At 39.5% G+C, this 23,009-nt stretch overlaps 1 protein-coding gene across 10 annotated transcripts in view; it reads right to left on the reverse strand.

Moving 5' to 3' along the window:
* Positions 1-493: 493 nt before the first annotated feature.
* The window catches only part of LOC102235520 (homeobox protein Hox-B3a), a 70,019-nt gene continuing 47,503 nt past the window's right edge, over positions 494-23,009 (reverse strand). For 7 of the 10 annotated variants that reach the window (XM_023348844.1, XM_023348845.1, XM_023348842.1 and 4 more), the window contains 2 exons: positions 6,619-7,316; positions 494-3,726 (listed from right to left, as the gene is read on the reverse strand). In XM_023348844.1, the coding sequence (XP_023204612.1) occupies positions 2,870-3,726; positions 6,619-7,195 (1,434 nt within the window). In that variant the 5' untranslated portion in view covers positions 7,196-7,316 and the 3' untranslated portion in view covers positions 494-2,869. Of the gene's footprint in view, positions 3,727-6,618; positions 7,317-10,226; positions 10,647-21,182; positions 22,822-23,009 lie in introns of those variants that run through there. The other 3 variants (XM_023348851.1, XM_023348847.1, XM_023348848.1) reach the window with 3 other exon arrangements.

Raw genomic sequence — 23,009 nt, forward strand, 5'->3', positions numbered from 1 at the left:
TTAGCTGTAGGATGTCTGTCTGAGTTCAGCCTCCACTCACTTTCTATAGAATAACAGAGCAGGGAGCAGGAAGGTTGTCAACCACAGATATAATAACAGAAGTCCCATTAAACTGCTGTTTTGCACTGATAAGTCTCTATCAAGGTTTACTTAATACACTTTAAAGAGGTAAATCTGAACTTTTATTTTACTAACTCCTCCACAGAGCTCTGAAAAATATGCTGAAAAACGTTTGCAGAAGATTTTACTCGTTTTATGCATATTTTCACTTTGAGGCATATATGGGAATTTCTCAATTCATATATATGACAGGTACATTTGCAGCTCAGTAAAAAGTGCTTACATGTTGCCTTAGCAGTTGGGGGTTGGCAGCTTCTTAAGAACACACCCCTTGTTTGAACATCATTGGTGCTGATTTGTTAGTGATTATACATCTGCTTAATGAATCAATAGTTTCTTTTTTTACCTAGCTTAAAAAATAATGACCGCTCTGTGCAACATAAAATTTTATTAAAGAATTGTTTGACAGACAACTTTATCAACAGTGAAAAAAAATAGAAACTACAAAGGACAGAAAAATGTTTCCTCCAAAAGGATTTTTTTGTCTTTCCTGCTAATAGGTTGTTTCTATTTCCAGACTATGGGTGGATATCCAAACCCAACACTCGTCTTTCCCTGTACAAGCCAAGACATTTATGTACAAGGATAATAACATAAAAAGGGTAATAATAACAAAAAAACTACCTATTTTCTTCTAAAATACAAGAACTGAAATTGTAACTTCAGTACATGGACAAGAGGAAACACAATGTTGCTTTTTATTACAGGTAAATACTAAAAAAGTACAGGATTTTCTTCCTCAATATAAATACACAAAGGATAAATAATATTATTACAAAACGAAACTCTTTTTAAACTGGCTATAACAAATAAATATTTATATGTGAATGTTCAATTGAACACACATTAGCGACAGACGCTTTGATTGGACGGCCTTCCGTCTTCAAAATAAGATTTTATCTATTTTTTTTTAACCATTAACCATCAAAATGTAAACTCTAAGTGCAACAATGATGCCCAGCTGTAAAACAGCATTTGAGTAAATCTTGAGCTTTTAAAAACAACTTGAGGGATTTATTTCCTGATTATCAGTGAGAGTGGATGGCTCAACCACTCCACAGTGCCCAGTCACTGGAGACACCGAGTTCAGTTGGAAGTGTCTGACATGTATTTTCTAAAATCTACTCACTGATAGATGAAAAAATAAATCCAGTTGTTATAAAAATAAGTTTTACACATATGCTCAGAAATGTGGGACATGCATTTTTTTTGTTCAAATATATACCCTGTTTCCATGTTAAAAGTCAAGACATGTGGGAACAAAATAAAACAAGAGGAAATGGGGTTTCACACATTGGTATCTACCAAAGTGTGTAATGGGATGGGAGTTTGTGGGTGAGGTGGGTAATGTCAATGACTTTTTTAAACATAAATAAATAGTTCTCTCCACTCTTCGTTTTTACCCTGTCTCAATGATGTGCTAAATAAGGACACTAAAATTGTAGATTCTGTGCCCTCTTGTATTTGTCTAGAGATGTCAGCAGCTGGAAAGCTGCTTCTGGACATGTGTCAGTGAAAGGAAGTTAGCTTAGTGTTGCTGTGTGTGTATGCAAACGTGACTGTCAAAAGGTAGTTTAGAACAAGAGTGTGCCTGTTTGAGCTAGTTCAGCCTTTAAGCTCTCATCTTAAACCCTGTTACAGTGATGGGACGGATGAATATGTATGCGCGCATATGTGGTTGTGTGTGCTAGGAAGGTGGGGAGGAGGGGGAAGCAGGTGAGATTGGGTTAGTAATGATTGGGTCTAGACAGACAGAGATGGGTACTGCAGGGGGAAAAGACAGTGACTGGAAAGCTGTCCAGTGGTTGTGATGTGCTTCATAAAACACCAGGCTCAAAGGAAGCTCTGTGCTGCCAGCTTGAGCCATATATTTTTCTCTGCCTCATGTTCTAAGTGATGGAGAGACAGATCAGTCCACATAGCTCAGCTCTGCTGACAACAACACGTGTTGCCTGCAGGGGAGAGAAGTCAGCATAATAAATCTAACCACCTCATTAACAGCCCATTAAAATCTCAACCATTTCATCTACCAGACAGGAGAGCTGTGTGTATATATGTTTCTTAGGGGGATATTTTGCCATTAAAGGAAAATTTGAAACCATGCTGTACCTCTTAAAGGGTCATTATAGGCTTTTTAAACCCCATGCTCACTATACTATTGTTGCAATTTGCTACAAATATCTACTAGTGCCTATCATAAATCTATGAACATGGATGTTTATTTATACACTCAACATAACTGACTGAAATATTGAAATATTTCTTGCTATGGTAGACGCTCATTCTTAAGAGGTAGGATAATATATTGAAAAATCAAATTCAATACTGAATATGAAGCCAGATGATATAATAAACACTATAGGTTTAGTTTCCCAATTTACTGTAATAAATTATGAGGTTCCAATTGTCACAGTGATGTTCAGCCAAAGCTTAGTTAAATCTCTGATTTTTTTTTTTTTACTTTTAGCTTTCTGTTTCTAAAATAAAACAAACAGTTCTTTCAAAAACAATAAGGAATGTTTGTCCTTAATATAACAGATTTGATGCTGTTGTAATGAAGGTAGTGGTATTTAACACTGTTTCTTGCATATTACGGCACAGGGGATTTCACAAACCACTGGATGGCACCTTTCTGTCCTGCTTCGCCCCTCCCATTGTCCCACATTTTGGTTTGTCTCTTAGTGAGTCATGTCATGTTACATTTTCTGTTATTTTCTAATTCCTACATTGTCATTTTGTTCCAAACTTGCTACAGGTGGGTGAGCTTGGGTGCTTCTTGGATTCTGCCCTGAGTTGAGGTGTGGTGTGCTGACAGCTCGGTGTAAGTTGGGTGTGTGGGTGGGTCACAGGGACCCTGAGGGCCCCCTCCACCCACATGGTGCTGGTTGGTAGTTGACATGGACCCTGCGCCATTGTAGTCTATGGTTTGGTGGTGGGGCGGCGTAGGGCCCAGGTGGTTTAGGCCATACATGGAGGGCCCGGAGCCAGCCATGGGCTCCACATAGCTGCCACCCCCAACGTAGACTGGACTGGCCTGCATGTTTGTTGGCGTCCCATAGCCAGCATTGTTGGCCTGTACTAGGCTGTGGTGGGGATCACCATAGTCTGGATCTGGGGCACCGTATTTCTGAGGAGGGCAGCCCTTCATAGGAACATTGGAATAGGCAGTGGACATAGAATAAGACACTCCCTGGTGCAGCTTTCCAAAGGATGGTGGGGAGGGGGTCTCATAAGTAGGGCCCCCTCCTCCCCCTCCCATTGGATGCATTGAGTTCAGGAAGCTGGCAGAGGACTGCATGGTGAGAGGAGGGGAACCTGCCGGAGATGGTCCTCCAGAGCTGGAGCTCAAGCCCTTGGACTTCTGGTCCTTCTTGTACTTCATGCGTCGATTCTGGAACCAGATCTTAATCTGCCGTTCGGACAAATTGAGCAGGTTCGCCATTTCCACACGCCTGGGTCGGCACAGGTACCTGTTGAAGTGGAACTCCTTCTCCAGCTCAACCAGCTGAGCGCTGGTGTACGCTGTTCGGGCGCGCTTGGATGATGCAGAAGAACCTCCGGAAGGACTCTTCTCCCCACTGCTGCCGCTCTCAGTGCCCCCTGATGCTACGGAGAGAAAAACATATTAAACTCACCGCGCTGGTCTGAGAAGTGTAAAATCACATTAAAAACAGTTCATTGACATTTTGAAAATAAAGTAGATATATGTATTTTATCAGGGGGATACAAAAAAGGAAGCAAGTTCAATGGATTATAAAATGCAATAGTCAAAAAAAATTAAGAGTGTGAAAATGTATAGATAATAGAATAAATCCAGGCTGCATGCCAGAGGAAATTGGAAGCATCCAGAGTCTTAATAAAGCACAGGGGGGTCTGGGCAGGCGGCCTGAATTATCCCTTCATATTAGTTGTCAACACTTCATAACAGTGGCAGTTATTAAAAGATGAAGGCGCCGGTGCTGGCCGAGAACACCTAAATTGCATCTTGGCTAGAGAAACAAACCCCCTCAGCAACAGCAGCTGCAGCAAAGGGAACTGGTATACCTAGGTGGACTCGACAAAACAAAAATCTAAACTCTATTTCAGGTTACTCGTGTAACTCAAACTGTTGTTTGTTGTTAGTCTCTGTGTTCCATGTTGTAAAAAATGCTTTCTGTTTGAACTGGAAGAAAATCATTCTGATGTTATCAATTTGAAGTCCAGTGACTAACTGCTTCACACAGAACTGTAAATACATAGATCTGCTGGAGAGATTTAGTGAGGATTTGTCAGTTGCCCTCATTTATCAGTCCTGTAAACAGCGTTTTCCTAAAAAATAAAGTTTACTTACTTAAAAGAAATATTTATTAAGAACCTTTCTGCACAAGTACTTTGCAATCTAAAATCCAAGATGCTACAACAAAATATGTGTAATTGAGTTCCACAATCAAGCTCTGTTGAGTAAATGTAAAAAGTACAAAGTGGCATTTAATATTACTGGTAAATTTAACTGGACTGTTTAAACTATTCTTACTGGTGTCATTTTTAACAACTTCCTCCTTGAAAATAAGGAATTGGAATAATAATTTTGCTAAAACATTAAAGCAAAAGGTAAGATAGTAATTCAAGCAGAAAGAAGCATGTCCTTCAAGTGAGTTCATGTTTTTATGAAGATTTCAGTATTTTGGCTACTTTTATTTTCTAAACCCATCATTTAGTTTCTTACTGATTTTATCATTCAGGTGGATGTTTCAGTTTGAAAGGTATACTTCTGACTATAAACCTAAAGAGAATAAAAAATATACACATATAGAAATAAATACACATATAACAGAAATATCTGCTGAGCTGCGTTTGTATGAATCCACCAAATCACCAAACGACCAACATTAAAAGACGATCAACAGGAATTAAATCATTAGGATCTCAGTTCATGCTTTGAACACTGTTGGTTCTTTACTTCCTATAAACCTTTCCCTGCCTGTTGACTCTGAATTGACTGCATTGTTTATTAAAACCAATAAACAGAATAGGCTGTCTCAGCAGTCATGATGCAACAGTATTTTCAACATAAGTCATTTTTAAGGGAATAAAAACATTTCGATTATGTCACTTAGTTTTCTCGCTCATCATTAGCAATTGAAGTTTTAAACATTTTCAGACATGTTTGCCAAAGTCGCTTCATATTATTCCCCTTTGGTACGACCTTACATTTGAAATTCCAGATATATTATACTTCTGTAAAACAAAAAAATGAGTCTTACATTGCCTTCACTAATATATCTTTATTCAGTGGCCATTGTTGGAGGTGAAAAACAAAGACAAGAAAACAAGAACAAACTTAACAACAAAACTTTTCTTTTTAATTGTTCTCTCCAAATAATCACCAAATAGATGTCTTTTATTAAGTAATCTATTCTGCTGCTGACCTGGACTGCAATGTTGCATCAGACATAAAAAAAATAACGTTTTTCTTGAGCACCATTTTACTTAGCGAACATACATTGACCCCCAGATACTGTAGTTGTATTTCTACTTTTGTAACAGAACTATGTCTACTGTAGAATTTTACACAACTGCCCACATAAATTATATAAAAACTATTTGAAATGGTTATAGGTTGAGTAAAAATCTGTTTCTTTTACATGTTTGTTTTGGTCAAATAAATTAACAAACAAAAGTCTCTAAAATGTTTAAGTCTAATAAAAATAATAAAAACTTTACCAGAAGATCTGATTAACCAATGATCCCAACTTTCTGTCATTCACCATCAAAATAAATTAAATAATTACAACTATATGATGTTCTTCATTTTATAAGAAATGCATTTTTTTTCATGTTGCTGTTTAAATTATCGTCAAGATCTAATAATATTTACTATTTTGGTCGACTGTACATTTGGCATAAACTCTTTTTTAGTCATTTTATGAAGTGGAACATTGTTTGTGCTGGTGTCCTATGGTTAAAAGAATGACATCAGATTACCTGGAAGGGGATGTCTAAGATAAAACTGCTTTAAATGCATTTTTTAGCATTAACAACAACATGCTTTGACTAGGGCTAACCCTAACCCTAACCCATAAATTCACACAGCACACAATTTGCTACATTATATTGGTATATGTCCCACAGTAACCTTACAGACAACATTCAACAGACAAAACCCTGCCTGACTAGTCTGTCTGAAAGAGGTTTCCACAGAAACTGTCATGTAGAAACTCAATTTAGACAAGAAACTGTCTTAATTCTATAGAGTTTTAGCCTTGGTAAAAAGGTTGATAAGCAAGGTGTTGAAAGAGTGGAGTGGTGAGAGGGAAGATAAGAACAGGATAGAAGCCAAAAGGATTCTAATGAGTGTGGAAAGTTAGAACACAAATAAACAGACGAGTAACAGACATGAAGAAAGAGATGATAAATGATAAATAGCAGAATACGGCGGACTATGTTGTTTCTGTTACATTTGTTGGATCAGGCAAAGGAAAGAAAGATAAAGACAGTGAAAAGTATAATCTGACACACCGTTGCCGGAGTTGTTGCTGGGTGAACAGTTTTTCTGCTTGGTTGTTTGTCGAGACTCCTTCATCCAGGGAAAGATCTGCTTGGTTAGCGTTGGGTTGGGCGGCAGTGAAGAGGAGCTGGATGATGTAGAAGAAGATGTGGAGGAGGCAGAGTTTGATGACTTATTAGGGCCTGATTTAGAGACTGTAGAAGACCCAGCACTGCCCCCCGGCTGCTGAGTGCTGACATTACCATTGCTGGATTTAGGGGGCAGTGGAGGGGACACCTGGGAGGCTGGGTGGTGCTCAGACGGCAAACTGGGCCGCATGCAGCTGCCATTCAGCTCCTTGGTCTTGGCTAGCTGCTGCTGCTGGTGGCCACTATTATTGCCTAGTGACTGCAAAGAGCAGGCGGAGCGTTGGTACGAATCCACATCCAGATGGGTTGGGGACTGGAAGGGAGGTTGGTGGTGGGACACTGGGACCGGGGCATCGTAGCCCCCAAAGCCATTGGCAGCTGCTGCTGCTCCTTGCACCTGGTAGGTAGAGTAGCCACCAAAAAGCGTTGGGGAGTTGTCGTAGTATGTTGTCTTCTGCATTTCTGAGAGAGATGGCAGCGTCTTCTTTTGCTCCGGTCCTTAATGAAAACCACTGCCGGAAGACCATTTGGTACCGGGGGTCACGTGACGGTGTCTCTCCAACGGTCCCCTGCAACCTGACCTGAAAGGTTAGCAAAGACAGAATAAAGAAATGACAGAGTTAAATCCATCTTCCTCCAATAAAAGGCAGCATGACATGAATAGAAACCACTGCTTTTCTCTCCTCATCACCTGACCCTCCCCCACCCTTTCTGAGCCCAGTTCACAGCCAGCAGATGCTCTCGATGAGGGGGCACGAAGAGGGCAAACTGTGTGTACGCTCACACACACACACACCCACACACATGCTAATGTTTACTTTGAACAGAAATTTTACTCACTGGATTCATTATAATTTCAGCTTTAACTTATTATTCACAAATTATAATATGGTTTTCTAGCATGGGTACAGAAAAAAAAGTGTTTTTACTATTTCTAAATTTCATTACTCACTTTCATATTTTATCATTTAATTATGTAATTCAGAAACATTGGCGATGCATCCAAATTTAAAAATCAAATCCAAATCCTCACTGGAATGTGTGAAAATTGCCATATTAATTATTATTTCTGTCTACATTATTTCTATTAAAAACAACAGCACACTGAATCCAGAAGGTTTCATTGAATGTAGATCGTGTGTCCTGTATGTACATTCTGTTTGCTGACTGATGAAGGCAGCAGCCCCGCCTGCCCCAGCCTGTCTGTGTTGGCCTTCCATGTGTGATTTACTGAATTCTGCCCGCGCCTCTCATTCAACTCATCGTCACTCGCCGCGTTTGTTTCTGCACAAGCGAACGTTGCAGCCCAATAACAAGCTAGACGTTTTTTTTCGTCCATAATAGTTTTGTTTTTTATACCAGAGCAGGGGAATTGTGTAGGGTAAATAAAACCTTTATTATTGACAGATCATTTATTTTTTTAGGATTTTTATAATTGTATTTTATTTTCTTGTGTAGATAGTGAAAATACGGAACGGTACAAAATTTTAACATTGCATACATGTTAATTCACGGCCGGAAATGTTTTCGTTTTTTTTTTTTCTTTTTTTGGGAGATAGATAGATAGATAGATAGATAGATAGATAGATAGATAGATAGATAGATAGATAGATAGATAGATAGATAGATAGATAGATAGATAGATAGATAGATAGATAGATAGATAGATAGATAGATAGATAGATAGATAGATAGATAGATAGATAGATAGATAGATAGATAGATAGATAGATAGATAGATAGATAGATAGATAGATAGATAGATAGATAGATGGATAGATGGATAGATAGATAGATAGTCTCAAGTTACGTTTGAGGTGAAACAACAGCAAGATAAACTCTCATGGATGAAAAGGCCGCAATATACAGAAGTTGCTCGTCAAGCTGCACAGAGCAGCTGGTATTCATTACTTCCCATGAGATGAAACGTCTTCAGGGGAAACGTTAAAGCAAAGAGGCACCATCTCAGTCCGTAATATTCCTTTTTTGTCTTTAGGATTTCATGTTTTTTTAAAATGACTTAATTGTATAATAATAATAATAATAATAATAATAATAATAATAATAACTATTATTACACGTCTGTACTGCAACATTATTACATATATATATATATATATATATATATATATATAAATAAATACTAATACTATAAATAAATAGTACAGATTATATATATATATATATATATATATATATATATATATATATATATATATATATATATATAATCTGTACTATTTATTTATCAAAGAAAAATTCAAACCCTGAGAATTGTCGATATGAATACGCATTTGAAAAACTATCTCCTCATAATTCTACATCGTGTAAAATGTCTCAAAAATCAAACCGGAGAAAGCCTGACTAAATCTAACATCGGTACGTTTTTGTAAACCTATCAGCTGTCGTACCTAAAACAACTACTATAATTCATGTTTTAATATTTTCTTGAAATTAGGTTCATCTTTGTTTTCTTTCTTTTCCAGCCGTCCTCCAGTTCTCAGTACGTCACACATGTCAGCCATTTATCTTTCAAGCAGACAAGCTGGAATCCTAATTATTTACTCTGAGGAATAGTCCCTGGGAGAGAGAGGCAGAGAGAGGCCGTGGCAAACAGTGTGGGAGGAATATGTTATTAAATCATAACGGTGTTTCGCCATTAAACGCGACACGTAATGCCTCTGCCCTTGGCATGTAGGACTACAGCTTAATACAATCACTAACTTTGCCAGACGTCTCCCTGAATAATCGACCTACAGGCTCCTGACAGCCTCCGAAACAACAACTGAAGAAAGAGAGGGAGGCAGAGAGGTGGAAGTCGGCCTTGGTGTCCAGTGTCTGTGTTTTATCCCGGGATATAAAATTACAAATGGCGCCTGCCACGAAGAGCCACGCAGGGTGGGAGACAGAAAGAGAATCCATTAACTTGGACAGTCCACGAAGCTTTTTCTTTACTCCATTAACAGAGACACAGAGGGACAGAGGGAGAACAGGAACACGAAACAACTGGCCTCATAAGAGTCATTATTGTTCAGAATTTAGATATATCCCCAAACCATTTATGAACGACTAAAATGATATTGTTGGTAAAAATAGAATTAAACAACATAGGCCTGTTTGCATGGAGATGATCACATTAACGCTGACGGACAAAGCATGAAGTGATAACAGAAAAATGGTCGGCATTGCTTTGCATAAATATATGGGTTAGATCCAGAAAAAAAAGGAGGAGAAGCAGAAGCAGGGAAAAGGCAGAAGAGAGGAGGACAGAGATGGACGACCGAGTGAAGAAGGGGATTGCTAGGTCCAGCAGCTAAAAGCATTGTGAACTCTTCTTGAACCAGCATTCAAGTCATACGGCCCATAAATCACTGAGCCAGCCACCCGCCGCTCACAAAGCCAACAGCCGGGAAAGACAGGCTGAATTCAACTGCTAGATTTTCAGTTTGGGTTCACTTTGTGTATGACGGACTGCCAGTGATGTTTCTTACCTTCCTTAGCACCGGCAGTCCCGGTCCAGTCCGGAACGGACACAGCAGCGCCGCATCATACGTCCTCACAAAGATTCCATTTGATCAGTATCAATAAGAAATAATCGAATGAACTATATATCCGGCAGCTCTGCTGTCCTCATGCCTGTCTCCTCTCCCCAACCCGCGGCTTCTCCGGTGCGGGCTGCAAACTAGCGCAGCCTCTCGCCACAACAACACAGCCTCTCCTGGAGCAGCGGCAGCGGCACAACGCGTCCGGCGGATCGGGCAGCCGAGCGGCTGACAGGTGGGAGCGCCAACGGGCTTCGAGTCGTCAACGGGCGGTGAAGAGGATTTATAAACGCTCGCAATTTGCAGGCTAGATTCGGGTTAGCTAGCCCAGGAGCTGGTCGAGCTTACCGGGAGCCTGCTGCTGCCTGCTCGCGCCCCCCGCCCCCTCCACCGCCACCCTCCGCCCCGGCACCAGCGCTGCCTTCACCGCTTCGAGCTGATAACAATGGCCTCAAATTTCTCTCTTCTTAGCCTGTACAAGCAGCCAGCCAGCGAACCAGTCAGTCAGTCAGTCAGTCAGTCAGCAATACAACCTCTGAGAAACAGATTGTTACCCCATGGCATTTTGGGTGTTTATCCGCGTTCTTTATATTTTTTTCCACTCGTTTATCTCTTTGATCTTGAAGTCTCTCCTTCTTTAAACGACCTTTTCTGGGTTTTACGGCTTCGGTCTCCGGTAGGCAGCCGGGATGTCTGGTGCACACGGCTAAGAGCATGAGCCAACACAGCCTTCAAACAGAGCTATTGCTCCTGGTTCTTCATGCATTCTGATGTTTTATTTTTGTGCTAACAAAACGCGCGAATAGGCACCAACAACACTCAAGACACAGAAACAAAATAAAGGGACTTGGACTCATGGGCGCAATGACTCCCTCATCAAACGTCATTCACAAATTATGCTAATGAGCTGCATGGAAGGAATCCACGCAGTTAGATGCTGGCTCCACAGCCACACTTCCTTGCTCGGAAGTTATGGTGTCAACTTTCTTGTTGACACCATAACTTCTGATGACGTTTTACAATTTACACACGTTACAGCAGACAGTTACACAGCCGTGACTCTGGCACACGACTCGGAAATGAATCGTTTTACTTTCCCGTAGCATCTTTTAACAGCTGGTTTAAAACGAACTTTTCCCTGCCGCCACTCAGTCATGTTTCAAACTGTTTCCTGTGGGTCACCAGGATTCCCCGAGAACAATAACATAATAATAATATGATTTCATTCATTTTTATTACTGCAGTAGGCCCTATAGAACCCTACTGTCAGAATGTCTTAGATCGCTTGGTGAGATTAGTTTCAGTGCGCAATGACCTGGAAATATGTGGCACATGATGGTCTACTTTGTAACTTTTTAGTTTTATGATGACGAGTCACAAAGTTGTACTGAAAATAAAAATAGTGCTACCGTACCATAACTTACACATTAGCAATACAAGCAGAATGAGCAAAGGAAAGTTAACACAATAATTGTGAAAAGTAAAGAAAAAAATTCAAATTGTTCTAAAATCACCAAAACATTTATGAATCTTTGGTCATTTATAAATTCCTAAACCATTTTTCACGTCACAACATCCAATTTCTATTCAGATAATCTTCCTTCAAATTCGACTCAATAAACCATCAAACTGAAATTGTTCGTTCGAAGCATATGCGACAGATAGATGTATTTTAAATATCACCCTGAAATTGTGTTTTTAGAAGATAAAAACACAATTTCTGTTTGGAGGTGAAGACGTTCAAACCGAACGAAAACAATAAAGTATTCTGCAATCTTTTTTTCCCCTCCAGCCCAGCAGCAGCTCCATCCCTCTCCCTCAACTTGCCTCCTCTCTATTTGTATTATTCAGGACGCTACCGCTGTCGTTTATAGCTGCGTAAGATTTATGAGTTCCCTCGCACCCAGCAGAGTGTGTGCGTGTTTGCTTGTGTGTAAACTGCCCGACTTTAAAACAGATAGCAGCGGCTGCTGGCTGCTGAAATGAGAGGACGGGCTCGGTGTGGGTAGAAGGTAGGAGCCTGGAATGTGTCCGTTTGCAACTTTTCTTTTAAAGCAGCATTTCCATGGACTCAAGGACCTGCTCACAACGACTGGGGGAAGAAACGAGTTATTCATTTACCAAGTCCTTAATAAGCTCCTTTTTTGTTTCAGTGTCTGAGTGGTGTGGGAAGACTCCAACACATGGAGAAATTAGCGTATCGGATTACAAGTTGACTGCATTGACTTGTAAAATCACGTCAGTATTCGCAATCGATGGCCGTGATTATTTTTTTGTTTTGTTTTGTTTTCTGTCGATGGCAGACATGTGTCAACGGGTTGTGTTTAGGACTGAGTCCTGGATCTTTGCTTCCAGAACTGCGAGTCAGTTCGTTGTGGAAATCCACATTTTTCATCCGACTGCATGGGATCCCATTGATGTGGGTCACAGGAAATGACACAAAGGAAATTACTCTGACTCTTCTGGACATGAACACTCATACTTTTATTGTGACTGTCGGTCTGTTTTTATGCAGCTCTGTGCAGAGTTTCTAAACAAACATTTTGACTTCTTCTCTTGTTCTATTTTCATTTGCTTTTGGAAAGAAAAAGAAAAGAACAAGCTGCGCGTGGAGAACAAGCGTTTTACGCATCGTTACAGTGTGTTCAACATTTATGGTAGACATATTTATAACCGTCCGTCACATGAGGAGCTGACCGTTTCCTGCTGCCTGGACCCGCGGCTCTATTAGCTGGATCATGTTTGCACTATTACAATTCGTTCACATGCTATCAGCTGTGCCCCCAAGGTACCCTTTTAATAATAATAATAATAATAATAATAATAATAATAATAATAATAATAATAATAATAATAATAATAATAATAATAATAATTTTTAATACCCCATCTTTTTCGAAATAACTACGTTAATAATATTTGTGGTAACCCTCAGGTCAAAGAAAAAAATATATAAATAGTCGAAAACATCTGCACTCACCGGACGATTCCTTTATTTTGATATTTCAATCGAGAAAATCACTTCCAGAAAGCTTCGAGAAACAAAAGTTGAGGAGACGGAGGGGAAAGAGGATGGAGCGGTAATAGAAGAGGGAAAAGGAAAAGATGAAGTTAAAAAGTCTGTAAAATCCGATCTTCAGCCCTGACCTCATGTAGTCGATCGAATGTTTGGAACAGAAACATCGCAGACAGGTAGGCTACTGACCTTTAAATTACTCCCGGAATAAAAGCAAAGCGCGGCAGAGGGGAGGATGAAGCTTGGCTGGGAGTTATATGAGCTGCTATTGATCCTGGTAATCATTTTACACATCCTATTATATTCAAGGCGCTTCCCTCTCGTTTTAAACCGGCCTAATAGAATATAGCTGAATTTCAAATCCCAAATACAAAAAACGAAAGTACAGCCAAGTTACCTTCATTTAGTTAGAAATGAAAAGAAAGAAAGAAAGAACGAAAGGGAAGAAATGTAATGAAAACCTTAAGATTCATGGTATAAAATATATATTTTGCCCTTTTTACTTAGAGAACAAGCTGCCTGGAAAAGCAACAGTACAAATATTAAGCAACTGTTTCTTCTCTGCAGCCCATAAATAACCACAGCTTCAGTCAAAGACAACTACGACAGAACTTAGTCCTGTATTAGCTGTTGAAGGTAAGTTCTGTATGTTTCATAAGCACTCTAAACACACATACACACACACACACACACACACACACACACACACACACACACACACACACACACACACACACACACACACACACACAAAAACAAATAAAAACATCCATAACCACATGGAAGAGCTCCATACAGCTCATGTTATTATTCATTTTTTTGTTTTTGTTTCTACTGCTGTCAACTTTTACCAAACCCATAAATCAAAAGCAAAAAATCCCCAACCTCTGTACCAGTCTACTCCAGCAACACTACCAGCTCTGCCGTCTCTGCTGCATTCAAATAGTTTCCATGCAGGCACTCACACACAGCACTGGCTGAGGTCCATCCCCATCTCAGCACCAGCAGTCGGTGTTCCCCCTCCTCTCAGCCTCTCTGGAGCTACTGAGCAAGAGTGAACTAGTCTAAAGTTGCCCAGTAACTGATGCAGGGACTGACAAGCTTAGCCAGCTAGCTTGCAGGCTGAGACAATGAGGCCTCCTCCAGGGCCCCCCAGAACTGCTGAGGAGTGAAAATTTGAGCTCAAGAAGAAGCTCCTGGGGAGAGTGTGTGAGATTTTCAGATAGACTGAAGCAACATGCAGTTCCCAGGTCAAAGGAGTTAAAGGTTTAACAGGGAGATTCTGCAGGTGCAGCACAAGGTTTGTTGATTAAATGAGAGCACAGCAGGATTAGACTGCAGTGAAATTTATGGGAAATCTCAAACTAAAATAAATTAGTTTTCTGTAGTAACTGCGAGAAACCCATATTTCACCATATTTAGCCTGTAACAATGTCAGTTTAGCTGCTGGCTTTACTGATCACTGGACCCTGCTGAAGTGACAGCTTGAATACTAAACCAGTGTTTACGCATTATGTCACAGCATCAAACTATTAAAAACAACAACAAAAAAACATTTTCAATCATATTAGACTCTGCTGTTTTATCTTCTGTATCTTGTGTCAGTTTCATTAGAGAGGTGGACACGTTTTCCTCCCTGAAGAAGCAAACTATATTCCAATTACTTCAGTCCAAATGTCTCATCAAAACAAACACATATCAATCTTATCCTGAAACAATGTTTCCATGGCAAAGGCTGAATTGTTTCACTATTTAAAAGTCTAATGCTAATTCTAAACCTTTCATTTTTTAGAAACTGAAAACTGTTTTGACTGATAAATAAATATTTCATAATCTGCAGACTCTGCCTGTTACTGAATCTGTATTTGAATTTGAATAGCTCTTATTTTAATTTTATTCAAATGAACTGTATCCAAATCTGAATTGTGTAGAAGTGGATATGAATTGGACCTCAGACGTGTGACATGATATTTGTCCTGGATCGGTGCTTTAGATAAAATTGAATTGAACTGAAAATTGAACCTGTTCATAGTGAAAACATGCTTGGTGTGAACTGTTTTTATATAGATAAAATAAAATGAACTAAACCTACAGTCAACAACTCACAGCATTAGTGTCATGTAGCAAACATGTTACTCAACATAGAAAGTTATCATTGCCATGCTGAAGTACTTATTTAGCCACCAGCCAATTGATAAAGAGCACCTTGAGTAAATCTAATGAACACATGTATTTTCAGAAAGAAAAAAAAAATCAGAATATAAACAGTGCTTACAATTTTCTTCATTTTTGTTGTTGTTGTTTATTCAGTAATAGAAAGGAAAATACTTCATATGTCTTGACTAACTGAGTTGATGTAGCAAAATAGGAAAGAAAGCTGAGGCAGCCATGTTGACATCCTCTAGCCATTCGCTTCTGTTCAATTTTTGTACGTGACGTTTTGAAAATAAAATGTTGCCATTTTAAAGTAGACCTCCATGTTTTCCTTGAAGATTTACGATGAAATGCAAGTGCAAAGTATTTTACTGTTTTCTGTCCGTCCTCTTCATAATGCTCACTCTGTTCTTGTGAAGCTGTTGAAAGCATGTTTTATGGACACCAACAGTTGGCCCTTTTTTGCAAATAGCACAACATAACTCTCTGTGCAGAAGTCATGGGATATTAGCAAATAGCTGTTAAATTTCCTCATAGTCTTCGTGTGGCACAAATCAGGTAATCATCCTGACTGTGAACACAGAGGGACTATAAAGCTAACACACAAACTGGGTTTTATAAGTTTCCCAGAATTATCTATTTTATTTCTGACACCATATTTAAAGTTGTTTTTGCTGAAGCATTTGGAGAATTAACTCATCTGACTGTAAAACATGTGCTCTGCTATCTGCTGTCTATCTGAGATAAGTGCAGATTATTCAGCAGCTGTCCTGTTTTCAGTGGCTTTCTTCATACTGTATAGTTTTCACTTGACAGTTCATCTTTAAAACGTATATTCTTCCACAATCATGCTGAGTTCATATTCTGTCATCTTGTATTTTTGTTACTTTTCGGACTTTTTTGGGTCATAGCATTTATGCATATCAGAAAAGGTTTATGGAAATTGAATTTTTATCAGGTGCATCTGAATCTGCTTTCACTGACTTAAATTATAACCTTTTATTACCTTACAGTTCTACTACTGTTCTACCATGGCTTTATATTTACTAAATACTTTATCTTTAAACAGATATACCATAGATCTATCAAAGTTTGCAGTTCTCAGTTCAAAAAGCAGAATAGTGCAAAAAGCTAAGTACTTACATCTCATGGCCTTGACTTTTAGTTACATACAGTACAGACCAAAAGTTTGGACACAAGGTTGTGTCCAAACTTTTGGTCTGTACTGTATATATATAACTTTTAGTTTTCAGTTAAATAGAGTGAACTTAAAATGAATCATGAAGCTCATACAGCCTAAGCAGACCAAATCTGTCATTCTTAAAACTGTCATTGAATTTGTTCTGTTGAGCAGCAGAGTACTATTCTATTATAAAAGTATAAACTATGTTCATCTAATAATAAGACAGTAAATACAGCATACATCATACAGTTGTATGATGTATGCTGTGGCCAGATGAAAACAAACATCAGAATGTCAGCACAGTTCTCGCTACGCTTTTTTTAAACCTCTGAGAAACAGAATTGTAAATGAAGTTAAACTTTATGTAGCTACGAATGAGGAGCCATTTCTGTAGCATCTGTTTCAAAGTTAAATAGTATTCAACAATAATAATTATTGTTATAGAGGGATTATCAGTCGACGTCACGCTGCGTCAGCAGCCACTCTACTGCGCATGTCGCCTTGAAAACGTAGGCAAGAATACATTATTCTAATTTCCTCTAAGCTGTTTACATTTAGGTTAATAAAATTATTTAGAGCTGGCAGACAGTAGACTGACTGTCTTCGCCGCCCAACTTCCACAAAACAGCTTTGCGGCGTCCGCAGCTATCAGAGGTTTTAATTTGAGCATTTCCTGTTCAATCCGCTTTTAAAGGCTTAGTTCATCACCTGCCTTGATGGATGCAGACACATCTTCATTGTAGTTTAATTGTGACCAAACTAGGAATAAATTATTTTATTTATCCTTTGTATGCTAAATATGAATTCCGTCTCCATCTTTCTTTCTTTTTTTTTAAATAAAACTTTACATTTTAGGGAAGCTCTTTTCTGCTGCCCTTGTTCACCATGTATATGATTGTCTGATTTACAAATAAATAATCCCTCTTGTAGAAGAGTTTTTCTGGAAAGTTTACAAACTCCCTATGTCCAAATGTGCATAATCTGATATTACAGCACAGTTTAATGAAGGTGGACCTGATCTTTGAAGCTATCACTCACCAGGAGACATAGTAAAAAACTTCTACATTTTACAAACACTTCAGACAGCATGACTTGTGTTGTTTAAAGTGGAATGAAGTCTGATTGTTATGCAGCCTCATCATCATCATCAACACCACAGTCTCACCAAATGGGCAAGCTTCGACATGCTTAACACTGCAGTGTTTTCTGCCCCCCAACCAGCTTCAGGTGGATGACATTTCAACATCAGCTCTACTTTTCAATGGCAGGATGTGCTCTGCATTCAAATTCATCTACATTCACTCCTTCTTATGTTTTCAGCCTTTTTTAAACTTGTAGCACAAAAAAACAACCTAATTTTAGAAGTTAATAAAAAGGGGGCGGGGGTGGGGGGGTTATTTATTTACATTATGCCAAAACGATTCATCTTCTGTTTTATTGTGGCTATCAGTTGTCACGGAACTACATTTATTGTGGGTAAAAATCTACTTTTAAATATATTTTAAGCTAAAGTTGTCTGCTGATATTTTATTTTTTTAACTACTTTTAAACTTTTAAAATGTTTTGAAAAACGTATTTATTGGGTGGTGAGAAATGTAAAGGATATCTGTGATGGACTGCTGACCTGTCAGAGTGACCCAACCTCTTGCCTGGTAACCGCTGGAGATGGTCACCAGCAGGCCTCCCCACCCCACTAGGGATAAGAGTGTTGGATAATGGATGGATGGATGGATGGATGGATGGACGGATGGATATGTTACACATGCCAATAATTTATTCACATCAAAATAAACACATAACATTTAAAAGAACACCTATTCTGGGGATTTGTTTGTATTCTTCAGATGCTTTTGCTTTATTTCTTTGTCATACATCTGACAAAACCTTTTTCCTTTTCAAATTTTCTGTTTGTTCATAGTTTACAAGCCACTCTGCTCTTTAAAGCCTCATTCTCCAAGAAGTATCTGAGCCATTTTGTTTCATTATCTTACATCTTATTTCTGATTATCCACCCATGTGGAACCCTTCTGTGTTCCGAGTTTCCTCTGGTCACTGAGAGCTTGGCCTTAGGTAAAAACAGTCCTGAACCAAAAACTCATGCCGTCAGCATGACAGAGAGTTAATCTTTATAAGAGATGCTAATCTTTAACCACAATCTCAAAGGAAGCCGGACATCATCAGAGGGGGAAGGGGGTTTGTCCAGGGGTCAAATTGCACTTTTTGCTCCGGGGCCAAAAAAGTGCCAAGCCAAACAATTCTGTTAAACACAGAATCGGCAGCGATAAATGTGACTGCTTGCTTATGCATGTGTTTAGGGTTGGAGAGAAGAGTTCTTATTATTTTCCAATTTTCTAATATTACTGTAAAAAAATAATTAATAGAATATTTGAAAGGAGATTTTGCTAACTTTGGTCATTCAGTTGAATAGTCTAACCTTATAAGGGAAGAATGAAGTGACAGAATGAGTTCGGCATCCTAACTGTGACTCCTGATCCTGTTAATAACAAAAGTCTCACTGTGTTGGACACATCTAGTTGTCTCTAAAGCTTTGACATCTTTCCAGCATAATAGTTATAAAACTTGATGAATGTATTCATATGTGCTAAATAACCGTTTTGGACATGTGGCTTTTTAGAAGCATTAGGCTACTGAAAATATTGTTTTGTCTTAATGTATCATTTCACTTGCAGAACAGAGTTAAGTGACCTAAACCTGGATTTTCTTGGCTTGTTACTGAAGAGCCTGGATTCTGTCCATTTCTCCTCTTTGAAGCTTCTGAAACATAATCAGGGTTCTTGTCCCAGAATCAAACTGGTCTGCTACTCAGTTTGTTATGGCAGAAGACAGAAGCTGTATAGATCCTAGGCAGACCTGTCAGCCATCACACAGCGCAACAGCGTCAGGCGTCCTTGTCTCAATTTTACCCTGATTATGTTTTGCCCATAGTTTGTCAGTGATGTATGAAAAATCAATTAAATCACAAAATTCAAGAAGTTGCTGTGGCTTTTTTAAGCTTTTAATGTGACAGCGAGCAGAACCCACCATGGTCAAGGAGGTTGGTAGCTCAGACGTCCAAAAGCTACTTAAGATGATGGAAGCCATAATTCCATCATCTTACGTAACTATTCTTTGTTTTAGACCAGTTTGATCAGAAATAATTACAGAGTCACAGCTAGCTATAGTGGTAAAGGGCATATGTTTTATTTGCTTTAATTGTCTAGTCCTTCTGAAAGTCAAGTAAAACTTTAAAAGAAAGCGTAATCCTTCTCTTTAAATATTTGTCGCCTTCTTTGTAGAAAAGCATGTTCTGCAGATCATATTAGTTAAATAAATCAAATGGCCTAATAAATTCATGGTGATCACTGACTGACTAATTGTTTTCCATACTGTTTAACATTTCAACATTTCCAATTTCAGACAAAAATTCTCTTCTTTTTCAAATTGCTCTCCCTGTCATAAAACACATTTGCTTCCATTACAAACATCAGCCACTTGAGATACACTCAGAATATATTGACGATTGTAAAATTCAAAAGCATCATAATTGGTTTTCATATATTTGTATTTGTAGAAAATGCACAATTACTGCTTGAGGGTATTTAACTTCAACCTACTTATTTCAATAAAACAAAAATTCAACATTGAAATTTCCAGCTTTCACAGAAGATTATGAACTAATCATAACCTGGCAGTGAGTTGGTTGAACAATATGAACAACCCTGAGGATTGATGGGTCTGACCACAAGTACATGAAGGGGCAAGTTGTTACTGAATAACCTTAAAGTATTTTACAAAAATCTTATCTTGCATGAATTTATATTTATCTATTTTAATATACAACTTGTTCATCTTAGGTCATATTCACTGGGAATTTAGTGGAGTTTTTTTCTTGAATTTGCTGTTTGTTGGGGCCAGGAAAGGACATGACAACATGTGAGTAAGAAAAGCAGGAAAGAATGAGTGGGGGAGGCTTGTTGAGTGAGCAATCCATTCACACCATCATAAATCACAACTGGCCAAACATGCATCTTCTTTCATTGCTTTGAGCCATCAGGTCCCTATCCTTTTCATCTCAGTCACTCTCTTTCACAAGCTCCCACACATACCACAGCACCTCCCTGTCCAAAGCTTTCTGCTGCAGGTAACCTCCTTTTAAAATGAGGAAGGAAGCAAAGGGAGCTCTGTGCAGCGCCCTTTTTAGACTCCCTGCATGTTAGTCTTCCCATTCTGAAGCACATGTGCTCTCGCGCACCCCCCCCCCCCCCCCCCACACACACACACACCAATACATACGCGCGCACACACACACACACAAACACGCCTACACACACACACACACGCACGCACACACACACACACACACACACACACACGCACACACACACATTTTTCCGTCCTGGTCTACAAGCAAGTGCAGCCCATGAATATCTCGAAGAGGGAGAAACACTATTCACGTTTACACAACAGATAATCCATGATGTGACGGGCTATGGAGCGTGGGATGAGGACACAGGACGGGAAACAGAAGAAGAAAAGACCCAGCAGATCTTACCTGCTTTATGTCTGTTTGTCTCCTACCGGATCTCCTGCTGATGGCTCACCCCTCTGGAAAACAGCCGCTTTGGACACCAGTGGACAACATCCACGGTGAACAATCAATCTTTTTTTTTTTACTTGGACCTAGCATATATTTTTTTCCAAACCGCTGGTGCGTATTTACGCAAACTTTGCTTTTTGCTCGCTGCTTATCACAATCAGACAATTAGCAGTCAAACCTGATTTCCAGCCGTACCATCGTCCGTTACAGACACTAACGCACCTCTCTCTCTCTCTCTCAAGTCTCAAGAAGTTATTTTTTGCCTGAAGTGATTGGGAGGAGACATTAATTCGCAAGGCTTCCAATAAATTTGCACCATCGGAGCCTACCAGCGGCACACAAGCTCATGAGAACTGTTCGATATGTGGCTCTTTGTACTTCCTTACCTAAGAAAAAAAAAGAAAGAAAGAAAAATATAGACACATGGCGCGCGGTCTCTCCCCACCCCCACTTATCAGTCTGCTGCAGAATGCTCCACACATTCGGCTCGGTGCCTGACCAGAACAGCGACCAGTGATGAACCCTTTCATTTTCTTTAGTCCTTTTCTTTGATTACAGTATTGTCGGTCCAACGGCAAAGGTTCGGGGTGCAGAGCGACCCTAGAAGGACCCACACTAAATGACAGCGAGTGATATTGTAGAGTGACGCAAGAGGAGCCTCCGGTGATCAGTGATCAGTCTGTATTGTTTCCCAGATGAGTGACGCACAATCGCGCTATCCCTTCTGGTGCTGACCCCTGTCTTCTGTCCAGCTACCTGAAGAATCCACAAAACATGTTTGTTGCTCCCCTGCTAACGCAAATTACTGCCATCGATCCGTTTTATGAACCGAGACACTGTGGATTCCTCAGTATGATGCGTCACTGTTTCCATCGCGAGTATTTGAAGATTTTTATTTTTCCCGTCATGTTGGATTGTTACCTCTTCGTTTTTCCCGTTGTGTGATTCGCTACTGGAGGCTCGGCTGCTTGAAGTGATCCTGACCCGAGCGGATGACTCCCAGAGCACGCGCGAGAGAAGGAAGATTCCGGATTGGTGGTGGAGGTCCTCCTCTGGTCAGGACGGTTCACGGCAAGGCGCGCGCGCGTCCACCTGCACAAAGACCCCCGGAAAACTGCTGCTATATGGCTGCAAAGTGAGGGCGATCAGAGGAAAAGACGGTTAAGACAAGACCCCAGACGGAAAACACCATTCTCCTTTTAAGGCAGAAGTTTGTTTCAATGGGTTCATTGCTTTTGTACTTCCTGTGAACATGTCTTCCAGGCGGATTGGGAGCCGAAAATGTACAGTTAAAAACGCAAATTGTATTAAATGTGTAAAAAGAGCTTTAGTTTAAATTTCATTACAATTTTCTTTTTTTACTTTTTAATTTTGTTTAAATAAAAGGTTATCTCTACGTGGGTTTGCTTTGCGCCGACGGTGTCAAGCTGCTGATAATGACAAATATTTGTAGATCAACTGAATCTTTACGACGTGCACTTGGCTTTGAATTCCCAATGACTCCCTTTGCTTGTGTTAATATCTGCCCACGCGTAGTGGCAGGCCTTCTGCCATGCAGTCTGACACGCGCGCACAGCGACACACACTTACACAGAAAATCTAGAGAGCATGGCAGAAGTAGGAGAAAGCGAAAGGACTAAAGCGCTTGTGTGAAAGAAAGCGAATTCGTCCATTTCAGTTGGATGAAGCTTGGTAAAAGAAAGAAAGAAGAACATAGAATTCAGTGCTGCATGCTCCCCTCCTCTTGGAAACATTTCCGGCTCAAATGGTTCCACTTCGAGC

Source organism: Xiphophorus maculatus, chromosome 16 (genome assembly GCF_002775205.1).
Source record: "Xiphophorus maculatus strain JP 163 A chromosome 16, X_maculatus-5.0-male, whole genome shotgun sequence".
In the NCBI taxonomy this organism is placed as follows: Eukaryota; Metazoa; Chordata; class Actinopteri; order Cyprinodontiformes; family Poeciliidae; genus Xiphophorus; species Xiphophorus maculatus.